At 43.1% G+C, this 23593-nt stretch overlaps 2 protein-coding genes across 3 annotated transcripts in view; one reads left to right on the forward strand and one right to left on the reverse strand.

Annotated features, from left to right (window-relative positions):
* Positions 1–1827: 1827 nt before the first annotated feature.
* On the reverse strand, positions 1828–10932 carry si:dkeyp-72h1.1 (uncharacterized protein LOC799956 homolog). Its single transcript, XM_047022201.1, has 4 exons — positions 10708–10932; positions 5931–6043; positions 4114–4282; positions 1828–3832 (listed from the first exon to the last, which is right to left on the reverse strand). The coding sequence occupies exons 2-4, from the start codon at positions 6015–6017 to the stop codon at positions 3771–3773; spliced, it is 318 nt and encodes a 105-aa protein (XP_046878157.1). The 5' UTR covers positions 6018–6043; positions 10708–10932; the 3' UTR covers positions 1828–3770.
* An 8171-nt stretch (positions 10933–19103) lies between these two features.
* Positions 19104–23593, forward strand: part of cdc42bpb (CDC42 binding protein kinase beta (DMPK-like)) — a 52031-nt gene continuing 47541 nt past the window's right edge. For both annotated transcript variants that reach the window (XM_047021894.1, XM_047021895.1), the window contains exon 1: positions 19104–19913. In XM_047021894.1, the coding sequence (XP_046877850.1) occupies positions 19739–19913 (175 nt within the window). In that variant the 5' untranslated portion in view covers positions 19104–19738. The remainder of the gene's footprint in view (positions 19914–23593) is intronic.

A 23593-nucleotide genomic window follows, 5' to 3' on the forward strand; every position in this document is an offset into this window, starting at 1 on the left:
AGACTACATGTTACTTCTTGGTATTGCAGCTGCCTATCAGGATGCAGTTGATTGGACTCAATCAGGTGGCAGATGCAGTAGTAATGTTATTCAGCCCATGTTGTGTAATCTATGAATGTGACGGATACTCTGGTTTACATGCCATGTGTAATAATCCCCCATTATGAATAAAGCCTCTGTTTCATGGAGCCATCATGACCCAATGTGGAACGGATTGTGCAGATGATCCACAAAGCAAAATCCATAATCCATCTCTCTCTCCACCTCACTCTTTCTTTTTAAGTCTCACTCTCTCACTCTTTCTCTAACCCTCTCGGCATTTCCCTGGCTCCATTTTGAGAGCCAATGCTGCACTTAAACAACAACAGCAAACTCATATCTCTCTCTCTGACACACACACACACACACATACACAACCATCCCATTTACTTTCTCCCTGGTTCCTTTAAAGTTTAAGAACAAAAGCTGTACTTTAACATCAGCACTTCCGGTGAACCTGATAAATACTGTATTTGGCCCTTTAGCCACCACACATCTAGCAATGCTCTCCCCCCCTCACCCCCCTTCTTGGCAGATATTCAAGAAAAGATCAAACACAATCTGCCCTTTTTAGGCGGCAAGCAGGATAACAGCAGTAGTGTGATGTTTTCAATTTACCAAACGAGTATAACGATGGAAGCACTACAGCGTTAAGTGCTTGGCGGCGAGGGCAGGAGAGAGTCTCGTCTGCACTGCCTGCCTGACAGGGAGGTTGCCGTGGTGATGGCGGCAGTTGATGTGACAGCGAAAGACGAGTGCGCCCATAAGGGCTCTCCAGCAAACAAAAGAGAGAAACTGAGGGGGATGATAGAAAGAACAGCAGAGCGAGGTAGAGAGAGAGAGGTAGAGGGAGGAATAAGCAGAATGTAAAAACACATGGGACATGGGTATTGATTAACAAATCGTGTCAAAGAGGGTTAGATTTGGCAGACATGAGGAGAAGGGGTGTGAGGGATTTGGAGGGATTAGTTTCAAGGATCGTTGCATGATAGGCCAGACAGGAGAGTCGCTCTGCTTTTTTATATGCTTGTTAGTCTTCCTAACTGCTATCTGTTGCTTTGCGTCATTGCTCTGCTTCTCCAACGTGGGGGGAATAATGCATTACAATCATATTTTGGGGTTTGGCACTAACTAAAAATAGAATGAAACGAGCATTCATTTTGTGACTTGATGTAAGGACAGATTGAGTTCTGTGCTGGGATTTAGGAAGTCAGTTTAGTCCAAGTTCACCTCTGAATATTATAGCATGCATCCCAAGTGTAGTCCTTGCCTGCCAGCGTGTGTTAGGTCTAGTGGACAGGACTCATCTCCCTACAGGCCTCTGAAAGTACATTGGTAGAGCAACCACTCAGAGAATGCCAAAGACACCTGTGAACAGCAGCCAAATGAGGACCGTGAATGCTGGCATAACCATCAACAAAAAAGAATACATCTTCTTACTCCCCAGGGAGGCCTGGAGGAGTGTGTGTGTGTGAGGGCCTGATCCCTGTGCCATGTTCCGGCTGCCAATGCAGGTGTGCCAAACCGGGGGTGCCAGTGGAGACATGGAGCTGATCATCAGAGTGGGCAGAGCTGGCGGGGCATATGGTGGGGATGATATGATATGAGTAGACTGGCAGCTGTTGTGTGGCAGGACCAATATGGCCTGCTCACGCTCCTCTGTGTCAGTGGGACGGTCCACACAACAGCACAACAGCTCTTGAAACTCTATCAGAGCTCTCTCAGGACTGGCTGAGGTCATCACCAATTATTGGAACAATTATTGAACTAAAAGGCAGAAAAGGGACCTTCCGTCTAGAAAGTTTATTATAAACAGCCAGGTATCTTACAGCAAAACATGCACATAAACATAATTACCCAAAGTGACAATGCCCAAAGCCTTACCACAGTACCAAGAAATTCCTACAGACCACGTTTTTACCATATCTTGACAAAGTATGAAGCTGTAAGACATTTGTTTAATCTACAAAAAATTGAATATCCACTGTATAACGCTGTATTCACACAAAACGGCTTCTACATGACACCAATGTTGTGCGTCATTTAAGAAATCACAAACAGTATATTACCATGACTGTTGTCTTACGAAATCACATACATGATTTGCACACTTATAGTACATACGTTTTACAACAAAGTTATTACATTGTTGGTTATGGAAAGTTTTATTACTCGTAGAAGATGTCCATAGATGTATTGGAGCTACTTTGTGCAGAAGAGCAGAAGGCACATACCTTTGAACAGAGATGAATCCTAGGTGCAGTTCACACTAAAATAGAGTGACATATCGCTGTACTACAGTTTTTACAGTAATCGAGTCAACACAAGCTAAAATCACTCCTCGTGTCTACATGAGATAGTCAACACGTGATGACAGCACAAATCAACCGATTTCCAAAACCAGTTTGTGCCTTGTAATATTGGGGTCAATCGGTGTTGGTCCGAATCACACACTGTTTTCGTATCCTTTCAACAAACAAAAAGGTTATTGCGCGTCCTGCAGACCTTGTGAGACACCACTTGCCTGTTTCTAACCCACCTTCACCATAACAACGGCGAAATCCTGCCTGAGCTAGAGTACCAATGCTGCAAAACATTATTATCCCACACACGTCCCTGTGATGGGAGTACATGAGTGGGATAATGACTAGCCTTAAATACGATTGAAGAAGTGCCCATGTAGTTTCAGAGAGAAAGGCAGATTTTGAAGATTGTGATGTGTTTTCAATGAATGTTGACTTTCATTATGTATGGCTCAATACAATACAGACTTTGGTGAAAAACTGAAACACATCATGAGACTCTGGTATTTAAATGTATCTCAGGTCATCCAAGTTTTTGACCTTATTTGCAAATTATTTGATCCACACTTTGACCACTGAGACAAATATCTTTAAGGAAATATCTAAAGTGCTTCAGCATATATGTTTGTGCAGTAAAAACATCCCATCAAAAATTCTGCCTATCAGTGATTATTTGAATCAGCTAGAATATCTGGATATGTTAACGGTTCACTAATGAGCATGAACAAAAGCCTAAGGAGCAACAGTGCAACACATATTAAATATGATATGACCTTTTCAGGTGAACATTGGTCTTGACATTTCAAGTGATCCATCATTTTGAAGCTCTATGGACTGGCTTTGGGGAAGGTAAAACATCATCTAATGAGAATCTAATGATACAATGTGTTTACCAATAGTGGTTCAAAAGCTACGAATCTATTTATTAGTAAAGTGTACAGTAGTCGAGCAGTTGTAGTTATGTAAAAGACATGTTCATCAAGGTGTATATCTGTTTTTCCCAAACTCAGTATGTCTATGCTCTTCTCATCCAGTGTTAATCTCAATACGGTATCATAGACTTTGGTCTAGGGCAGACAGCTTCAAATTATATTTACAGAAAAAACGCATTTTCGATCACAACTAAAGACGACAGAACAAACTCTGAAAGGGGTGTGTGTAAAAACGTTGTCGTGAAACCCCATCGATAGGAAAACAAGCAACAAGATCATTTACAGGAGCAAAAGACCCACTTTAGAGTTTGGCATGTTAACTAACACATTAACTAATTAAGACAGTTGTAAAGGGCTCTGCCCGGTGTGGTGTGGAGGTCTACCGATGAGTTGGTTGGACTGGCGGACACTTTGCCATGAAATCTCTTCCTCAGGCTGCAGTCCGTCATGGAGACATTCACAGTGAGTGGCTGGTTTGGGGCCAGCACCGCAGAAGTCACTTTGAAACTCCGTCCATCGTTCTGTCCAGGTGCTCGTCCTCAACTGGATGTTTCTCCTCTGCAATGAACACACGCACACACACAAGGGTCTCTTTATACACATACACAAACAAACAAACACACACACACAGACAGGCCTGGAGCTACATGAGGGGAACACCCATGTGTGGGACTCCTTCCATGGTTGTGGGGGCAGGATTCTTATAGTGATCCCGTCCAACGATGTCATAGGTCTAAGTTGTCAGTCATTCTTTCCTTACATCTCATCAAAATTCAAGCACTATACCAGTTAACACTGTCGTGTTGCTCTGTACAAAATGGGATTCTAGTAGTTCTCACCTGCTTCCTGGGTTTGGGCCTGTTCAGGGTCGACCTCCGTGGAACTGAAATTATCTGGGGGCCAGCGGAGTTCCCCGCTCTCTACCTCTCCGCTCTCTGTGGGCTCGACCACTATGGAGGGCAGCCGCTTGGACAGTTTGGGGAACCGCTCGTGGGAGTCCGGAAAGATCTAAGAGGAACAAAATTGCACTGGGTCACCAACGGTTGGACTCTTTTCAAGGGGGGGGGGGGGTCATGCAGATCCTCGCTCATTCCTCTCTGCTTCATCTTCCTTAAACAAGCCTGAACCTTCCATTCCATTCCTTGAACTGCTCGCTTAATTTGGTCTGAACATGTTGGTCTGAATGTTCATGGGTATGGCATCATCTCTGAGAGGACATACCACGCATGTTGGTAGGCCAAACTAATACCTCAAGGAACACAGACCACCTTAATTTATCTCACAGTCGTCAAAGTTCCAAGAGAGGAAAGCAGAAGTTGCTGAAAGATCCCATCCCAACCTGTTACAAAAGCTGACAGCATAAACATTCATCACAGCTCTCCTGACAGTTACAACTGGAGATAACATCTAGAAAGGTAGCTTGTTGACTGAGGGAAAGGTGGTGACTAGAATGGTAAACAGCCAATTGAAACCATAAATATAGGTTTTCAACCTTCATCGCAGTTGTCTATTCACTCTCGCTGTAAAATTAAGTTTAATGCTAGGAAATGAATATAAGATAACAAGGAGTTTTGAATTCAGCGCACGTTGTGAGCGTGATATCTCCCCATGAAAGCCAAGTCCTCACAGAGCTCTGAAGGGCTTTAACGGACAAGAGGATGTGAGTCACAATTTGTGTGCGGCGCAATAACTTTCATAACACCATCACTCCAGTGGAGGAAGAAGGGTGTCAGTGGTAGCAGACAAGCAGAAACCTGCATCAGCAAATAAGCCAATGTGGTTACATTTACATTTAGTCATTTAGCACACGCCCTTATCCAGAGCGACTCACAGTAAGTACAGGGACATTCCCCCGAGGCAAGTGGGGTGAAGTGCCTTGCCCAAGGACACAACGTCATTTGTCACGGCCAGGAATCGATCTGGCACTCTTCTGATTACTAGCCCGATTCCCTAACCGCTCAGCCACCTGACTCACCTGGTTAGCCGAGAAAAAAACTGGATTGGCTGCTCTCTCCCTGCAGACCTATGGGAGTTCTCCGGCTTCTTGTACAGTGGGTCCCTATTCAACGAGCCAATTAAGACCTCCCCATGTTCTTGCTCCTCACAAACTAATGACACTAATTTCCTGGGTGGATTGTGACCTTTACTGTGGAGACACAAGAGAGCAGCGAGTTGTCTTTTCAAGGACCCCTTTAATTCATGGGGTCTTTTAAAAAGGGGAGAAATTCGTCTGGAAAGGGTGGGTAGTGAACGAAAGGGGGAAGAGGAATGGATGGCATTCATACAGAAGTTCAGTCAGAAATAGATTCTGACTGCTCAGAGGAATAGAGGGATGTTCGCACCTGTCACGGGTAGGAGACACAGGGAGGACACAAGTAGGAGACACAGGGAGGAGACAGAGGAGACAGGAGAGTCGAGAGACTGGAGGCGATAAAAATGCGAGTGTGTGCTTGTTTTTGTCACAGTTTGTGCAAGTGTTGTCTTTGCATGTTTTTGTGTGGGTGAGAGTGGGTGAGAGAGAGAGAGAGAGAGAGAGAGAGAGAGAGAGAGAGAGAGAGAGAGAGAGAGAGAGAGAGAGAGAGAGAGAGAGGGAAAGAGAGATGGAGACAGTGACATTTGTAGATGAGTGCTGTTGTTTGTTTGACTCATATCCTACCTGAAAGGATATGCCCTCCTCTCCAGAGGCTCCGCCCACTCCGAAGTCTCCGACCGTCGAATCACAAGTGTTCATCACTTCTGTCATCCTGTCAGGAAGCCTCAATCAACAGCCTATGCAGGAAGAAGGAAGTCATTCCTCAGTTTAGCCACACCTCAAGCCACACCTCAAATTCCAAACATAATACTCCTAATATTAGATTATTGTTAGCCCTTACACAGAGGAAATTATATACCTATAACTTTTACTTCACTCACAGAATTGACAAAACTTTACTGACAAAAGCAAAAGGCACACTTTAAGTTATCTTCACCAGAGTTATTCAGCAATCATTTCACCAAAACATTAAAGAAGGTTCTCAACTGGATTGGAAACTCCTAGCTTCAAGAATAAGGCCGCAATGAAGCCCCTTTTTGGAATTTTGCAACCTTGGTAGCCCATATTTTAAATTATTGATACTTTCTTCAATCTTATTCAAGTGCTTCGGAGGGCAAGCAGGAACATTGCTGCTCTACTTGGGGGAAGAAAGATGTTCATCCAAATGAGCATTCTTTTTATAGAGAGGATCATAGGGTGAGTTAGAACATTGTTTCTGAGACCAGGAACAAGGAGGTAATAGATCAGTACTGGGGAAGCCAAAAGTTCAGGTTGTCATGATCGTTTTTTTCTTCATGGATGAAGTTTATAAGCTTCATTCTTGTTCAACCTATCGTTGGAAGGTTATGTGTTCATGCATACTATTTTCATGACAGGAAACTATCAGCTATCACCTGTGTCCTCTTGAAAGACAACAGCAAGCAGGAAGTTGGAAAGTATTACAGATAGATGTCAAACAGGTTCATTCAGTGGTGCCTGAAAGAATCATCATTATTCAGGTTTGACAGTGACACACGTTCACAGAAACTGTACTCAACCATAACTTCCCTGTACATTTTTTATGCAATCTTAAGTAACCCTAAATCTTGACCATGGGCAACTTTCATCTTTTCTAAAGTCAACTTTGGTGTTTACTCATAGTGTTTTTTATTACCTCTAAATTAGGGTTAATTTGAAGCGGGTCAGGGGAGACAATTGGACCACTGCCACCCCTGGGGGTTACTCAAGTATTAGCTTTCTGGGCCAACTAACACAACTGATTACAACTGATTACATGCTACCTTACTCAACACTATAGTTTCACATGTTGTGAACTAAAAGCTGAGGAAAATGACAAAATCCACAAAATCAATACATCCCACACGAAAAAATCTTGTTCGTTCTTGTCCACTTGCTCAATGCTAGCTGATGCAATAGTGTAACTCAATAAATGATGGCGTGGTTTGTGTGGAGTGTTGGAACTCAAGCCTCATGTTTTTCCCTTGGTTCCAGCAGGGATAATATGAAAATGAGAAATGATTCAGCTGGACATCAGTTGGGCAACTAGATACTGATGAGTCTCTGTGCGTGTGTGCGTGTGCGTGTGCGTGTGCGTGTGTGTGTGTCTGTGTGTGTGTGTGTAGTGTAGTGTATGGTGGTATGGAGTGACTAATCTACTGATTGGCTCCCCTCTGCTAAGCGACCTCTCTACTACAAAGCATGCACGTTTCCCCCAGCAGTTGCCACGGAGACATGGCAGGCGGTCAATAACCTAACTGCAAGTGTATATGCACTCGTGTTTGTGCGTGTATGCGCACATGCATACATGCATACGAGTTTATTTCTTACAAGTGCCCTAGCCCTGAAAACTCTAAATAGCCCATGGGAGCCAGTATAACAGAGAAAGTGAAGTAAACTTGTCCGACCTGAAAATGTCTAAGCGCATACCAAGGCGCATACCAAGGCTACAGTTCACAGCACAAAGAATCCATGAAAGCGTTGGTTTGTAGGTCCACAACGGAACATCTGCGAACATTTTCTATTTGTATATCCTCCTTGCTTCCCCTAAATGTCTAGTTGACTATCATACCTTTATCTCACCCATTGTAGTTACACCATTCTGTCATAGATATAGTACTCAAATGTACTTCCTCTGGATCATTTTTTCAAGTCTTAAATGGACAGTGTTTTGGACAGTTGATGTGTTTTTCAGTGCATGTATTCCCCCCCTCCCTTCCAACCAACCTCCCAAAGCTTCCCATAGTCGTTGCACTCTAACATGCTGAGATATTGGGAAAAGGACAGATTCTCAGACTGCATTAGCTGACTAAACTATAGCCTAGGTCCTCAAGTCAAAAGCCAACTCATCCACCCTTACGCCTCTCATTGTGCTCCACTTTTATCCTCATACCCTGAACACTCGAGCCATGTTTTGTTGTAATTCAGTATCGTGAGACGACCGGTAAATTGAAGCAATTTAACCAAAATCGAGCACACCTGGTTTTAGGTTTTAGCAACTAGGACAGGGGTGTCGAACTCCGGTCCTCGAGGGCCGCTGTCCTGCATGTTTTAGATGTTTCCCTGCTCCAACACACCTGATTCAATTAAAAGGGTTGTTATAACGACCATTCATTCGAATCAGGTGAGCTGGATCAGGGAAACATCTAAAACATGCAGGACAGCGGCCCTCGAGGACCGGAGCTCGACACCCCTGAACTAGGACCTTAAATGACTGCTAAGCAGCTAGTAAGTAGAGTCAGGTGTGCTTCATTTGTGACACAGCAAAAACAAGCAGGACAATATGTTACAGTTTTCCTGGATAGGAAGACCCAACTCTTTCAGACCCGAGTTAATCAATCAATTGTTATGACATTTACCCAATATCTCTACCACCTAGAAGGTTCCCCTTAACCTTCAAAGGCATTGTTTCACTTCCACATAAAGAAAAAAAGCACATTTTGGGTTTTCAGCCAATAATGTGGATTCATTAACTTAGATGAGATGCTTGCGTCCAACATATACTTCTTCTTGGGATTGCAGAATCCAACTACTCCATCTGTATCAGTGCCGCACACTCTGCAGGCACCAGAGCCCTTGTTAGTGTGCAACCTTTTCATTAGTAATGATTGAGTGGGACAAACAAAGAGGGCCTTGAGTGGAGGATCAAAGGGCTGAAAACACGTGTTGGCAGTTGGCATTTTGTTATAAAACTAAAGCCAGATACTTTCTGTGGGCGTAACGGCTGGGTGAACAAACTCATCATAATATTTAGCATCTTATTAACTATTTTGTCTTGATCTTTTTTGGATAACGGGATTATTCGTCGCTCCGGCTGGTGTGGCTGGTGTGGTTTGTATCTGCCCGCCTGGCTGTCTGCCTTGATGCCTGTATTCCTGTCTGCCTGCCTTTCTGCCTGCATGTCTTTGTAACCAGTTTGAACTGGTGAAAGTCACTCCTTAGGTATTTAATGGGCCACCCGCTTCAAGGAATAGCTAGCTTTTCTTTGGCGTAGTTGGTAGTGGTTGCGCTTGGAAGTCGAGAGGTTGCAGGTTCGACTCCCGGTGGGTGTGAACATTGGCCAGTACGCCAGTTTGAGCTTGGAAGACCACGTCCGTTACACACCCATTATATCTTTATCTCATATGCATTACTGAGTGCTTGTGCACAATCTGCAAGTATTTCTGTCTATGTGCCACACGTTCCCTTTAGGGTCACCCTGACTATTCTTGATTGATTTCTCATTCTTGACCGTGGAGACCTGCAGGCTAATGACCAAAAAAAAGCCAGCCATTGATGCAGTTCACTTCCAACTTCCTATAAGTGTGCACATAGTGGCGCATAAGGAAGAAATGAGGGAGAAGCATAGAGCAAATATTTCTCTTGAATAATTGAGCAGAGCCAAAGAGAGTTCTGCTTGCTCATGGCATCATGGAAAACCATATTCAAATCTATGGAAATTATAGACTTATCACAGTTCACTGCCACATTTACATGGTGAGGAAGAAATGGTATCATTTATATTGAATCATTGCTACCGCTTGATAGCGGCATCCAAAATGTATCATCACCCCAAAGTAAGCTAAGTTTAAAGTGATAAAAGGTTAAGAAGCATTACAAAATATACTCAAATGACTCTTTATCAGTCCCACAACTTTGCAATACCATCACAATTTCATAAAGAATTCACTTGAATAAAAATTAATCCAACTAGGATAGGATCATCTGAGAATAATGTTAGACTGAATAATGTTAGACCATTTTTGTCTATGCGATGTAACCCCTCAGGGATGCGTGCAGGCTGACCCCGGTCATTGCCAGGTGCAATTCAAATCCATGCAAATGAACAAGTCTTTTCATATTACAGTCAGATGTGAAACTAATGTCTAAGTTAAGCTTACAGGCACCAGCCTGTAAAGACTCATGTTCATATTTGTCTTTACCAGCAGCAGATTGTAAGGCATATTATATTACGTAATTTTGCAATCCATTGCCAAAAGAGGATCACAGGGAGTCTGTTCTGATGCCAGATATGTTGTGTAAAAATGCCCCAAAGCCAGCCAGGTCGTAGACTAAGTGAACCGTGGTCCACATGAGTTATGTATGCACTGGACTGTGTTCCTGTTGAAAATGTGAATTATTTCCCCCCAAAAAATCACAAATAGGTCTACAAGCAAATGTCCAGTTTTCTGTCTGAAATCCTTCTATACCAACAAACCAAGTTACCATAATTACATCTGCCTTGAAAAATATATCAAATGTTATGGTTATACTATCAGACTTACAGATACTGCTATAATTTCAAATTACTTCCATTATGTTTGCATCATCCATACATAGTCATCTGGCACAGTAAAGTTGTGATTCGCGGTTCCCGGCAATGGATGAAGAGTCCTCTAGAGTAAGCTCAAACAAGGACACATACCTTTGTGGACGTGGACTATTTTGTAGTTTTGAAAGAAGTACTCCGATATGGGAGTTGAGCTGTTGTCGTCTTGAGTTATGAGATATAACACTATTTTTCGCTCGCTCAAAATGCGCACGGCGAACTTCCAATTCCACTGTCCAGCGGAGACAATATCTTCAGGTCACTGGAGCGTCTGCTTTAAAGCTGTGTGTGAGTGCGAACGTGTGTCATGAGTGAGTGAGGTAGCCTACGAAGGGAGGGAGGAGAGGAGGAGGGATGGATGGATGGATGGCAAATAGAAGATTGGGTGTAGACATTTGCACATTCTTTTTTTCTTAAATCATTGGTAACTTGATATAATCCAGAGCCAGGTGCAATATTTGTTTTCTTGATGAAATGGAACATTTAGATAAAAACAAATTTAAGAGTCTTTGAGAAGCTGTCAATTTTAAAAGAGATTACTTTATGATCGTGAAACAATCTGTCTCACTCTCATCCATACCACTTAAGGAAATCAACCGTGTTCCACATGTAAAGCCTATAATTAGCAGTAATCAATAAATCGTGATCGCACCATTGGACAAGCGTGACATTGATTTAATGTCAAGAACTCCCATCATTTTCGTTACTCAATTATTCAAATGGCAGGATTGGTGCATTATTTTCCAGAGCAAACATCAAGGGCTAAATGCAGAAGGCGTTCAGAAAAATATAGCCTGTCAGACGGCTAACAAACTGCTCACTCATGTGGTACTATCCCGCGTTGATGTAAGAGAACATATCTTGACGCCACCAGATTGTAAATCAAGCTCAAGTTAATCAAATAACCTGTAATTCAAAACTGAGATCCAAAATAACCATGAGGTTAAGGCCTAATATATTGTACATAGAGCAAAGACAAAAGACAATTTTCAGTGCGAGTGTTTACAGCAATACATAATGGAAATCAATGTTTGTTTGGAGCAATACCATGCTTTTTTGTCCACACCAAAACAATTCATTTTGCTCCTGACCAAACCTCCTTTTGAAAATCTATCATCAACACATCAATAGGTTGGTGATCAACACCCATACAGCATATTTAGCCAACACCACAGGTTAGTCAAATAAAAAACAACCAAGGGAACTGCCGACACATACTAAATATAGGGTCAGAAGGCCTTAATTACAAATTGAACTCATTGTAAAGTTCACCCACTCTTGCTATTTATACCTGATACGCAAGGTTCGTCTTCAGAGTGGAAACTTCTCGCTTCATGACCCATCTGGATCCTCCGTGTGGTTTGTAGGAGTAGGAAAGTCAGCGATTTATCCAGGTGGATGCATTATTGATTAGTATCGTCATCAATTCTTAATCAGTGATTATGTATTGTGTTACAGTGGCATGCGCGTGGGGGGTTGCTGGTTACAGTTCAAAGTCTGTAACGCACACATACACACACACACGCTTTATCCAAGGGAATATATGATGCTCCGAGGAAGCTCCCTGCCCTACAGGACACCTACCACACACGCTGCCTCAGGAAAGCTGGCAGGATTCTAAGAGACTGTTACCACCCATCCTTCAGTCTTTTTACCCCGTTGCCTTCTGGCAGGCGATACCAAAGCATTCGGTCATGCAGACTGGACAACAGTTTCTTTCCAAGGGCCATCAGGCTTCTGAATGAACATTGATATGGACATTGATACACTGTCGACACTCACAATAGTCCCTTTACACACTCAGCTAGTCACTTCAGCTACTGGTTGCACTTTCAGCTTCTGGTGGCACAATCAGCAATATTGCACTAATTGTACCCTACTTGTCTCTAGGTTAGTGTAGGTTATCAGGTTAGTATTGGATATTATGTGTATTATAGGTTTAGCATACTGTATTGTTTATTATTTTGTACATTTAGGAGGTTTATTATATTATATGTTAGCTTATCATAGGTGTAACCTATGTTCTGAGTACTTACATGTCATGTTATGCCAAGTTGCTTTGCATAGTCTTGACCCAAGAATTTCAGTGCCCAGTCTGACCCTGTGTTGTTCTGTGCATCTGACAATAAAAGACGTGTACTTGAACTATGCTATTTTCCCCAAGGAACAGTTCGATTGATTGAAGTTATTATACACATACCAATTGTGTGCTCAATGGATTTACTGATTTGAAAGGTTTTTAGAGTCTGAAGGGTCTGCTACATCATAGACCACACGATGGGTAAGTATGAAGACTTCATACATCAAGAAGAAAATAATCATCATTATACACAGTACATTTCATGTATAACACATGCTAGCAAGCCAGTACAAACACACAGTCACTGGCTCACTTCAAACACAATATAATGCAGACAACACTGACCTCTACTGCCCTGTTATATTTTGATTTGACTTTTCATCTTTATCGGAACATCATCATGGTCAGTGTATGCAAAACAGGTGTCCTCACAAAGAAAGTAACACATATATAAACGCACATGCGCACAAACAAACACACACACACACACACAATAACTTGTGTTCTACCAGTAGACCAAGACAACATCATTAAGTTCTGAAAGAGTTTTGGCCTCCAAATGTCATGGATGATTTTGACCATGTCAAAGACTGTGCCACTGATTATTTTAGCACTACGATATCCTCACTACACATACACACCAAGGGACAGCATCCAAGTACACACACACACATGCACACACCTCTCAGATGCTCATCTTTCACCTTGTCAGCCTTCCCAATGGAAACAGGGGAATGGGGTGAAAGGTTGTGAGTCAGTCGCACACGGCCTCACCTCGCTCCCTCATTGGCTGAAGCCAGTCCATGATGTAACCAGAGGAAACTAGATAAATGTGTTGTTTCCAGCTTCAGGTTATCACTGTCCTGGTGTGTGTACAGTTCAACGAATGTGGCTTCACTTCTCAGCAGGGATATTTTTCCAGTATCTCAGTGACACACTGGAGACAGGTATCCAGGTGTCCAGACAGCCATACACACCATTGGCTTGTAAATGTTTAATTATAGTAGCAGGATTAAAACCTGATCTGGACTTTAACTGTAATATTTTATCAAATGCATGAGGGGCAAGGTCAACCCAACTGTTTAGGCAACAAAACCATATGGTTATCTTTAAGGGAAAGGTTAAAGGTTCATGTTGGAACAGCCCAGTTCTATAGCTGTCTTCACCACCTTGTGGAGCTTGCAGTAGAGCGTGTGTCGTACCAGGTAGTAATGCAACCAATGAGAACCCTCTCAGTTGTGCACCTGTACAAGTTGGTGAGAGTTTTGACAGACACATCTCCTCAGGAAACATATTGGAGCAATTTGGCAGTTTTTACTGCCGCGTCTGATTCAATGGACCAGTAGGAGTCATCGTTGATGAACACACTGAGGAACTTGAAGAAGGAGACTCTGTCCACTTGTGCTCCATTGAAGTGAAAGAGGCATTGACCTCCTCCCTGTTGCTTCCTGAAGTCCACAATCATCTCCCAAGTCTGCTGATGTCCTGGCACTATGTCGCCAAGACATTGACGTCCTCTCTGAAAGTGGTCTTATCATTGTTGGAAATAAAACCTCTAATTGCTCAAATTGTGCTGTTTTAGACTGCCACAGACTGCTATTTTAGATATATCTCTGTTCTTGTACTGTTTAATATGAATTGTGTCATGAGAGGTTAGACAATGAAAAGCATGGCTAGGACTGAACCTAGTTAGCCTGTAGAACTTCCCAATGTACTTGCTCAAAGTTTCATTACTTTTCTCATGCATACTCTCCTGAGGTGACGTTTCAGTTTCAATCCAAAGTGCAGCAGTCACTCAGTCTTTTGTGTCCTCTGCATACATATCTGAAATCGCTTATTTTAACTCCCTCAATCATCTGCCGTAGGTAAATGTAGCGAGACTGCAAAGTGAAACATGATAATTGCTACTGCAAAAAAATCTAGGAACCATTTGACCAATAATGTAATTATATAATCATGTTCCACTCTCTGCAATGATTCCAGAAATGAAGTGAAGAAAAATCTCAATGTGGGTAAAAAGTACAGGATACTATACCGTAAACATCCTATTTTAATTGTGGACTCCTAACAGTAGCCACACATAGTATTTCCATAACTATAATTAATAAATGCCATTGGTGAAAATAGCAAGTATTTTAAAATAAGTATATAAATATTTCTCAGATACAATTTTTTCTAGGCAATGACAGCAAAATTATTTGGATGATGTTAAATAAAAATTTACTTGTCTGGGTCTTAATTCCAAGTTACAACAGATGTTTATTGGTGATTCGCGGTCCTAGGAGGTACATTCCTGTCATGTTGATGGAAAAGGAGAGTTGCTCTGATGTTTCCTAGGATGTTGGGAAGAGATTGAGTGAGGGATAGTAAGTGTGGCTGAGTGCTTGTATTTGAAAAAGACAGAAGAGTGAGAAATAGCTATTTCCCTCTTCCAGTTTGTCAGTGAATGTATATGTGCATGTCTGTGTGTGTGTTTGTGTGTGTATGTGTGTGTGTGTGTGTGTGTGTGTGTGTGTGTGTGTGTGTGTGCGTGTGTCTGTGAAACAGATTACATAAATCGTCAATCATCAGAGTTTTTTAAGAAGATTACGCACCCAGGGAAAATGACACAAGCTGGTCAACCAGGAGGGCTTTTAACATGATCGTGCATCAAAACAAGATCCTCTTATCTCCATCTCAGTTAAAGGTCAATGAGTGCCAATGCTAATGTCAGACATTATCACCAGTGTTACAAAACTACAAACTCCTCAAACAGCAAACAAACGAATGGCAAACAAATGGATGTACACTAAACAGTATCCTATATTTACCACATTTTAAAAATACAGTTATGTAACCTTCACTAACACATTGTAGAAAATCCCTTTAGAACAGAGGACAGATCACGTGTTATCCTTTATTAATACCAGATATGTCCCAGAGGATGCAGTTGGAATCAGAAATCCCAAATTCGGCTAAAGAGGGTGGAAAAGAACGTTTCATAAACTGGAGAAGAGGATGAAATATTATTTCCTGTCTCCAGTATTGAGTATTTCATCAATTCAGCATTGCAGGTGGTTTAAGTTTTCGTTTGTGTCGCATCTTGATCTTAGATTTGTTTCTACTGTGATTGGCACACATAATTGATGTTTGGTCCCATTGAAAACTTAAGGAAAATATAGATGGGAAGCCTTAACAAGCTACACCTTGATTTGGATAAGTTGGGTAGGTGAAGTGCGTTAGTATCTTTTCATACTAAAATCAAGGCCTATATTGGAAGATAGATATGATTGCGCACAAACAAAATATTTTATTACACACACAAGTGAAATACGAATATGATCATATTGGAGGTCTCTCATCTTTACCAAATATAAGCTTCCACGTGAATGTAAATATTATGTTACAGAATGTGATAGTGATGTTTATTTGGGTTTTAAGGCCCTAAGGGTTTTCTAGTGATTAAAAGTTACATGCAGACAGCAATGGAGGATGGAATGAACAAACGTAGGTACCACCCCATTGAAAACCAGACCTCATCAGCACATTTCTGATCAAGTTCTTACACAGTGTACATGGACATTGTCTCTGAGGCATATTTTTCCAATAATAACAGTGGAGAATCCATCCTGCCACCTTTTCTCTCTCCCGCTCGCTCTTACTCTCCCTCTCGCTCTCTCTCCCTTGCCCTATATACAGAATTTATTCTCTTTCCAACAAACACACTCTCTGCAAGTTCTTATCACCCAGCAACAGCACCGGCAGGCAAGCACAAAGCTGATTGGTGGAAGCCTTCTGAAGGTGAGGTGTGAAGTAGCAACCAGCAAGTCAGGGCAGCGCACCTCCTCTCAGCCCCCTAGCTGTCAATCAACAAAAACTGAGTGGAAATAGGAATAGGCAAAAAATTCCTTTCCTATTAAGTGAACTGTGAGTGTGTTCGCTGGAACTGACTCATACATAAGTAAAGATAACAGGCAATCAAATGCTGTTTGATCTTCAAATGGTTTCTCCACAAAACATTATTTTGCTGGGTCCACGACTTCTCACAAACTGTACATATCTCTATTCATGAACATATTTGAATGACACATTTGAACATTCTTGACAACTGGTTGCATCTACTCTGAAATCTGTTACAGGTAGCTTTTTGATAACAAAAAGACAAGACACAAAGAATTGCAATACAATTGATAAACAGCAGAGGGGGACGTTTACAAACGTATGAATACTGCTGTCACAGTTCACACCCTGAAACATGGTATCCTTGAAAAGAAACGAGCTGTTGAGAGAGAGGTAAATTGTTGGGGTAGCAACGATTTCACCAATCACGGGCATTCTCTTCCTCGATATAGCAGGTACAAAATACTACAACAACAACCAATGAAACACAAAACAACACACAAACACACTGATATAGCCATTTCACACACTAGCAGAGAGTCTCAAATACCATTACCAGCTAAATACAGTGTCCGATACCACCAATGAGCTTCTGGCTGAGGCAATAGATCCCTGGATTGAATGTAGTTGCCACTGCTAGGTAACATATCTTCATCGATGCTTTCTGCCCTTAAATGGACATGAAAACAAATGCATAAGCATGGGGAGGGCGCACATCCATCCCCCTATGCACACCAGCCACACCCAAAGGCACCAGTGCACTAATACACACATATTTAGTACATTCACACCCAGGCACAGACATGTTGACTCAGATCTTGTGGTGTCTTAGTCAGGGTCTCCCCTCCCCTCCCTGTCATTGCAGGAATGTCTGGCGAGCAAGCACGAAGTTCCTGCAGCACTAGTGGAACCTCACCTCCCTCAGTCCAGGCCAAGTTCCATTTCTAATGGCTGCCTTGTGACCTTGTTAGGTCTACGAGTCTCTGTCTCATGGTGACTCCCCACGTAATTCATGAAATATAACTCGGCAGCCTAAGTGAGAACAGTGAGACCTAAAATAGTATAGCAACAAACAATCTGGGATCGCAGGGAGTGAATGAGGATGCAAGGTGAAGGGAGGATGTGTTTTTTTTTTAATGGAACGCTGCCCAGTCCTTCTGTTTTCATGTTGCAAGCCGTGACTGAATGCCATTCCCAACAAGAATGTGTAGCCTGAGGATGGGTTGTGTTGTACAGGTTGGTGTGGGTACTATGTGCCAATCCCAAAGCAAAATGAGAATACATTCAGAGATATACTCGAACAATCAAACAATCTCGATCCATTTGGTCCACATTTCACACATGATCACATTACAAATGTAGGACTCAAAAACATTTACGACATCCCTTTCATCTAAAATGAGCATGAAACCTTTACTTCTATTTGTTATACTTTGATGTCCATATAGCACACAATAGGTCCAGTGGTCCTATGTACACATCTGTATGGTTGAGTATACATTGTGTGTATGCGATGTGTGCTTGAGTATGTGTGTGTGTGTTTGTGTGTGTCCGTGGAGGTCAGGGCTGGTTGGCTGTAACTCATCCTTCTGGGTTAAGAGCAGCCAAGGCCTGCTAGAAGACTGCAATGAGGTCAGCCCCTCGGCCACAGCTGCCCAGGATATCCTGTCTGTGCCCCCCCTTCCCTCGCTGAGAGGAGCACAAACGCAGACGAAACGAGTGCACTCCTATCAGAGCGTGCATGGCATTTCCTTTAGACACAATGGCCTGACAAAGTGGGCATTTCGGTCCTATATTTTCTTCTATGAACAAGTAGAATATACCCCCAACTAAATCATGAGTTTATGGGCGCATGCTAGGTACAACACACTGCACCATGCGTTGTCATGCTTTTGTTATGTAACTGCCATTTTACCATATGGATCAAATATTCTAGCGGAATAAATCGTTGGGCAAAATCGTCTAAACTTACTTCAACTTTCACAGTAAAAACTGTACCATGAGAGAAAAGAAATGTGTCAGTATAATACTGTGGTGTAGCTTAATGAGACAATGATGCAGGCACTGTGATTGTAGTGGTGGCAATGCGTTGAAGCCAAACCCTAACACTAGGGATTGATTAAAAGGTGTTAGTGTTAATTCATCATTTTGGAATGATTGGCTTTGAGATAACTCAACATTGCAAATAATTAAACAGACTTTAGAGGGTAGTCCATTCATGGGGCATGTGTTATTTAGTGAAAGTTTAAAAAATGTTGTGAACAATGGCTTTCCATGCATAGCTTACACATACTGGTCTGTAGTGGTACAGACCTGTTATGCTGGCAACAACACCAGTAAAGTGCATTAACGACCAAGCTTAGTGTGTAGATAAAAACATATGGACAGCAATAAGTCAAATACATAGGAACGGTAATGGTAAAGTGATACCACCGTATGTGTGCTGGTGAGGTCAGTGCCAGTTGCTCCCAGTGTCTGTCAATCATCAAATGACGTCACCTTTCCATACCGTTTCCGGTGTGGGTAGGCGGGCGCTCCATAGTCTCCGGTCTGGATTCTTTGCAAGCTAGGGAGAGACAAGGCTGGACACAAATTCAGCCATATTCTACTTCGTACCGAGCCACACCGGCTACCACTGTGGAGCCTAGCAAGAAAAAGGGAATCACATCAGAAAAGACAGCCACTCCCTAAATTTGAGGACATAACTCTTCTTTGAGGAGCGCTGAATACTATTTATTTGGCATGCGATCGAGTTGATAATCCGAACGAGAGAATGGACGACCGCCGGTCAACCTGAGTGAGATTCGACGGGGGGAAAGCCCGACATCCCATTTTCTGAGTGGAAAGTACAGATTTATCGGGATTATAGCAAATGGGACCAACAAGGCCTCGAGTCGGATAGATTTTAACATCGTGGCAATTCATACAAACAATTAGCAACTGTGATACGTGATTATAAAAATGTCGTGCTTATTTTTTTAGCTGGCTAGGCTAGCCTAGCTACACGGCTAGCTAGCAAGTTGGGAGCAGAGCTCCGCATTGGTCAAATAAATACTTTTTGGGGTGAGCTTTGAGAAGGCTAGGTTGCGTTCTTCTCCTATAGCTACCGATTCGGTGGAGCTATTCATTGGCGGAGGGAGTGGTAGCTATCCGTCTAATTAATAGAAAATGTCAGCGAAGGTGCGCCTGAAGAAGTTGGAGCAGTTGCTCTTGGACGGGACCCAAAAGAATGCAAGTTCACTGAGCGTCGAAACGCTTCTGGATATATTGATATGCTTGTACAACGAATGCAGCAATTCTCCTTTGAAACGGGAGAAGCATGTGACAGATTTTCTGGAATGGGGTAAGTGAGATTTGATCAACACTCCAGACTGTGACATGGTCCGTGTTCTCTCAGCTAACTGCATTGTGCAAATTCTCCTGGCAGAAGTGCAGCCTACCATATGCTTGCGAGGTTGCAATCTTGTTTGCTTGTATCTTGAGAGACAGTAGGCACATAACGTGCGAACAAGGACACGACAATAATTATTCCGTCTCAGCCCATTAAGTTAATACCATGTTTAAAAGTGAACTGGTGTTTTTTGTTGCATGAAACACATCATGGGGCCCACATTTTCTGTAACTCCAACCCGTTTTTTTGCAATTAAAATGACTCACAAAATCCAGTGTTTCCTGAATTGTGCCCTTGTTAATGTTCTCTCACAGAGGTGAATGTACTGTAATATTGGACCGCTTATCTGTTGTGACTCAGTCCGTGCACTCAGACTACAAACAAAGTACACTCAAAAGGTTTGTTTGGAATCGGTTGCAAAATTCCACCCTTCTGCCTGGGTTCGTTTACATTATAGATGTGGAAGCAGTTATATAAATGTTATCGTCTTCCTAAGACCAGTAGACCTCCAATGTAATGCCTGAAGAATGCTTCAAGGCAGGTGACCGACAAGCAGACCTCCTAAGTTTATTATAGCTTCCAAGTTACGAATTGTAAATACAGACCATAGCCTTCTCACTCCTACCTCCTCCCTGCTGAGAGGTGGGCTATACCCCATTTTCAAACTGGCCTCGAGCCACAGTCACCCAACACAATGAGAGGATTCTCCTCCCGGGGCGTTTCATTGACGTCAGTAATGAGATTACACCCCAGTGTGTCTGCTTCCGAAAAGAGCGACGCTGTCCTCAACAGTCCTGTCGTCAGCAGGTGCCGTAAGTTGGTTTTGACTGTGTGTCAGTCTTGTACAACGCCCCTTCTTCGAGTCAACTGTCAAAGGCATCATCCAGCAGTCTTTAAATCCCAGCAATATGGGCCATCCTGGCCTTTAGAGTGTAATCTATTTACTGAAGACATGACTGATGTGGATGTCCCCTTTTGGAATTCATCCAAGGGTCTAAAGTGAGGCAATGGATGAGCAAGACTCCATCATGGATGCAGACAAGCAGGCATGCCATGCAAGATGCGCATCTCTGTGATCCTGGTCTGGTCAACTCTGAGACAGGTCATTCGAGATGGACTAACAATAATCCCCTCCGGCCAAAATTAGTTTATCGTCTAACCCTGAGGCCAAGCGAGTTGGCGTCCCTTTTACTGAGTCATGTTTCCGGAATAGGTGGGAGTGTTCTCACCCTACCCCTTTAACACCACCGTGATAAGATAAGATGTGATCCATTGTGATGTAATGAGAGGTGATACACTTACCACCCACTACAGGCGATAGATAAGAGCGCCTGTCAATTAAAGTCCAGCTCCTTGAAGAACAGCCATGTGAATTGTCCTTGAGTTATTGCCAACAAGCGTATCAATCGCATCTCATTGTACCAGTACAGTTCAGTCCACAGCAGAGCTGTTATGACAGTCTCTACTGCACGTCTTCATTCGCAATACACATCCTGATTCTCTACAAACCTGAAACGCTATAAGAAATAGCAGAATGTTGCTGGATGATCTCCGTAATATCCTTTCATTCGTTGAGCCCATGAGTAGGCTTCTTAGGGGTTATTGTTCTGAAATTATGTTTCTTGGATGCATTTCTTTTACTGGCTTTTGTATGTCAATGGCATTATTAAATTGATATGCTTGAAGTATTTCTGTCCCATTACCCAGCTAGGACCCAGATTCTGGTGCAACCATGCGCCCAAGGAGCATAGTTGAGTGAACTAGCTGCCAAAGTCAGTGGGGGAAGAAGGCTGGCATGCAGGTGTTTATGCCTCACTGCCACCCAGTTCAGACAAGATTATGGTGGTTGTGGCCAGCTCCACGGTGGATTAGTAGAATGGTCTCGTATTAGCGCAGTGGTAAGTATTGGAGTAGAATTCAGCTCAGATTTGATTTCGTCCTCTCAGAGCCAGCTTGGCCCCCCAACCCCCACCACTACCTTGCATGTGTTCCATTAATGCCACGCCGCACGCTTGTGCCACCGTATAGCCTGAGTAAACCGGGACAAGGTCAGGGTCTATGTGGACTAGGAGATTAAGCCAGTACCATAGCACGATCTGCATGTCAGATTTCACTGTGTGGGCACTAGCCAGCGTCGAGAGGGGGGGGGGGGGCGTCTGGTCTTATTCTACTCCATACGTTCAAATCAAGTGTACAAAAAGTGTAAAACATCCTTGCCATTGTAAACAAGATTAGCCACGCCTGCGCAGGAGCACTGAGCTTCGACTAACTCACTGCATCCCCGGCATTCTGCTGGTGTTCACATGAAACAAACCAATAATAACCTCTGACTAAAAGATGTCCCAGTCTAGCTTGTTTAACCACTGTGGCGCACACTGACTTTTTTAAAGCAAGAGAAAAGCAGCCTCGAGCTTCACCCCCGTCTGAGAAACGGGACAGTGTCTTCATCGACCTGTGTCTATCTTTTGGAGTGGCTCTAGCTTATCTTTACCAGTGTTAAACAGAAAACCACTTCACAAGTCACTTGTCACATGCGTCTTTCGCCACACAGGAGAACTTGGAAGGCATAGATAACCTGCAAGAAAGTTTTCCGCTTAAAGCCATGACAGCATTGTCATTCAGACAAGGCCTTTCCCAAGTAGTGTGTATTATGCCCAGTCACTCTTTGAGGCAGAGCTGAACCATCAATGGTCATTATTAAAATGAATACACAATGTTGACAGGAAGCCTTCTCCGATGCCAATGATACAAACTAAAGCTACGATGCTCATTTAAGGACCGTGGATTAGGCCTGAAGTTCGCCTCTGCATAACGAGTTACTGAAATAACACAACAACCAATCAACCAAGGAATTGGACACATTAGCATGAACATGCTTTTAAGAGCCACGCTTCCTGAGGAAGGCTGAGTGCAGCGTATAAGCTGCTTCACTAAAAGAAATGCACCGAATGGGAGTAGGCAATATGCGTGGAATGTCCTCTTTTGCCTGTGTGTTGTCGACAACTCCCATTTGGCCAAATGGCTCGGTGTGTTTACTTGCATGAGGCATAGACGCACTCACAGGGCCAACCCAGCTCAAAGCACATACCTCCCAGCAGCACCGTTGCATCACCTGCTTACAGCCCTCTCTCCATGGGCAGGGATAACAGAAACAGGACAGGGCTTGTCAGGATGTAGGAATGCCTCTCAGAATGGACGATATTCAAGCGCCAAACTCCCATTGATGCGGCTGAACAAGGGGAGTGATGTTGTCGGAACAAAGGGAGTGTTTGCAAAGGGATTCCTCTTGTCTTTCATTCTTGCCCTAACGCTCTGTCATGATCAACACAGTGAGCCATCAGGAGAGATTGAAAGGCGCGTTCTTTGGGAGTTAAAGTCCGTTTTTTAAGTTGATGGTCAAGGGAAAGCCTCCTGACTGGAAGCGATGGCATGACCAAAGAGAATTCTACTCATTCCTGCTAATATCCTCCCCCAACACCAGGCATGTGTGGGCGTTCACCCCCCCCCCCCCCCCCCCCCCCCCCCCCCCCCCCCCCCACTGCTCCTAGGCGCTAGGCCGCAGGCATGACACAGATTAGCCGTTTGGCTCCCAAGCGTTTGCCTCAAAGCCTTCCTAACAGGCACGAGGCCTC

The sequence above is a fragment of the Hypomesus transpacificus genome, chromosome 6 (genome assembly GCF_021917145.1).
Source record: "Hypomesus transpacificus isolate Combined female chromosome 6, fHypTra1, whole genome shotgun sequence".
Lineage (NCBI taxonomy): Eukaryota > Metazoa > Chordata > Actinopteri > Osmeriformes > Osmeridae > Hypomesus > Hypomesus transpacificus.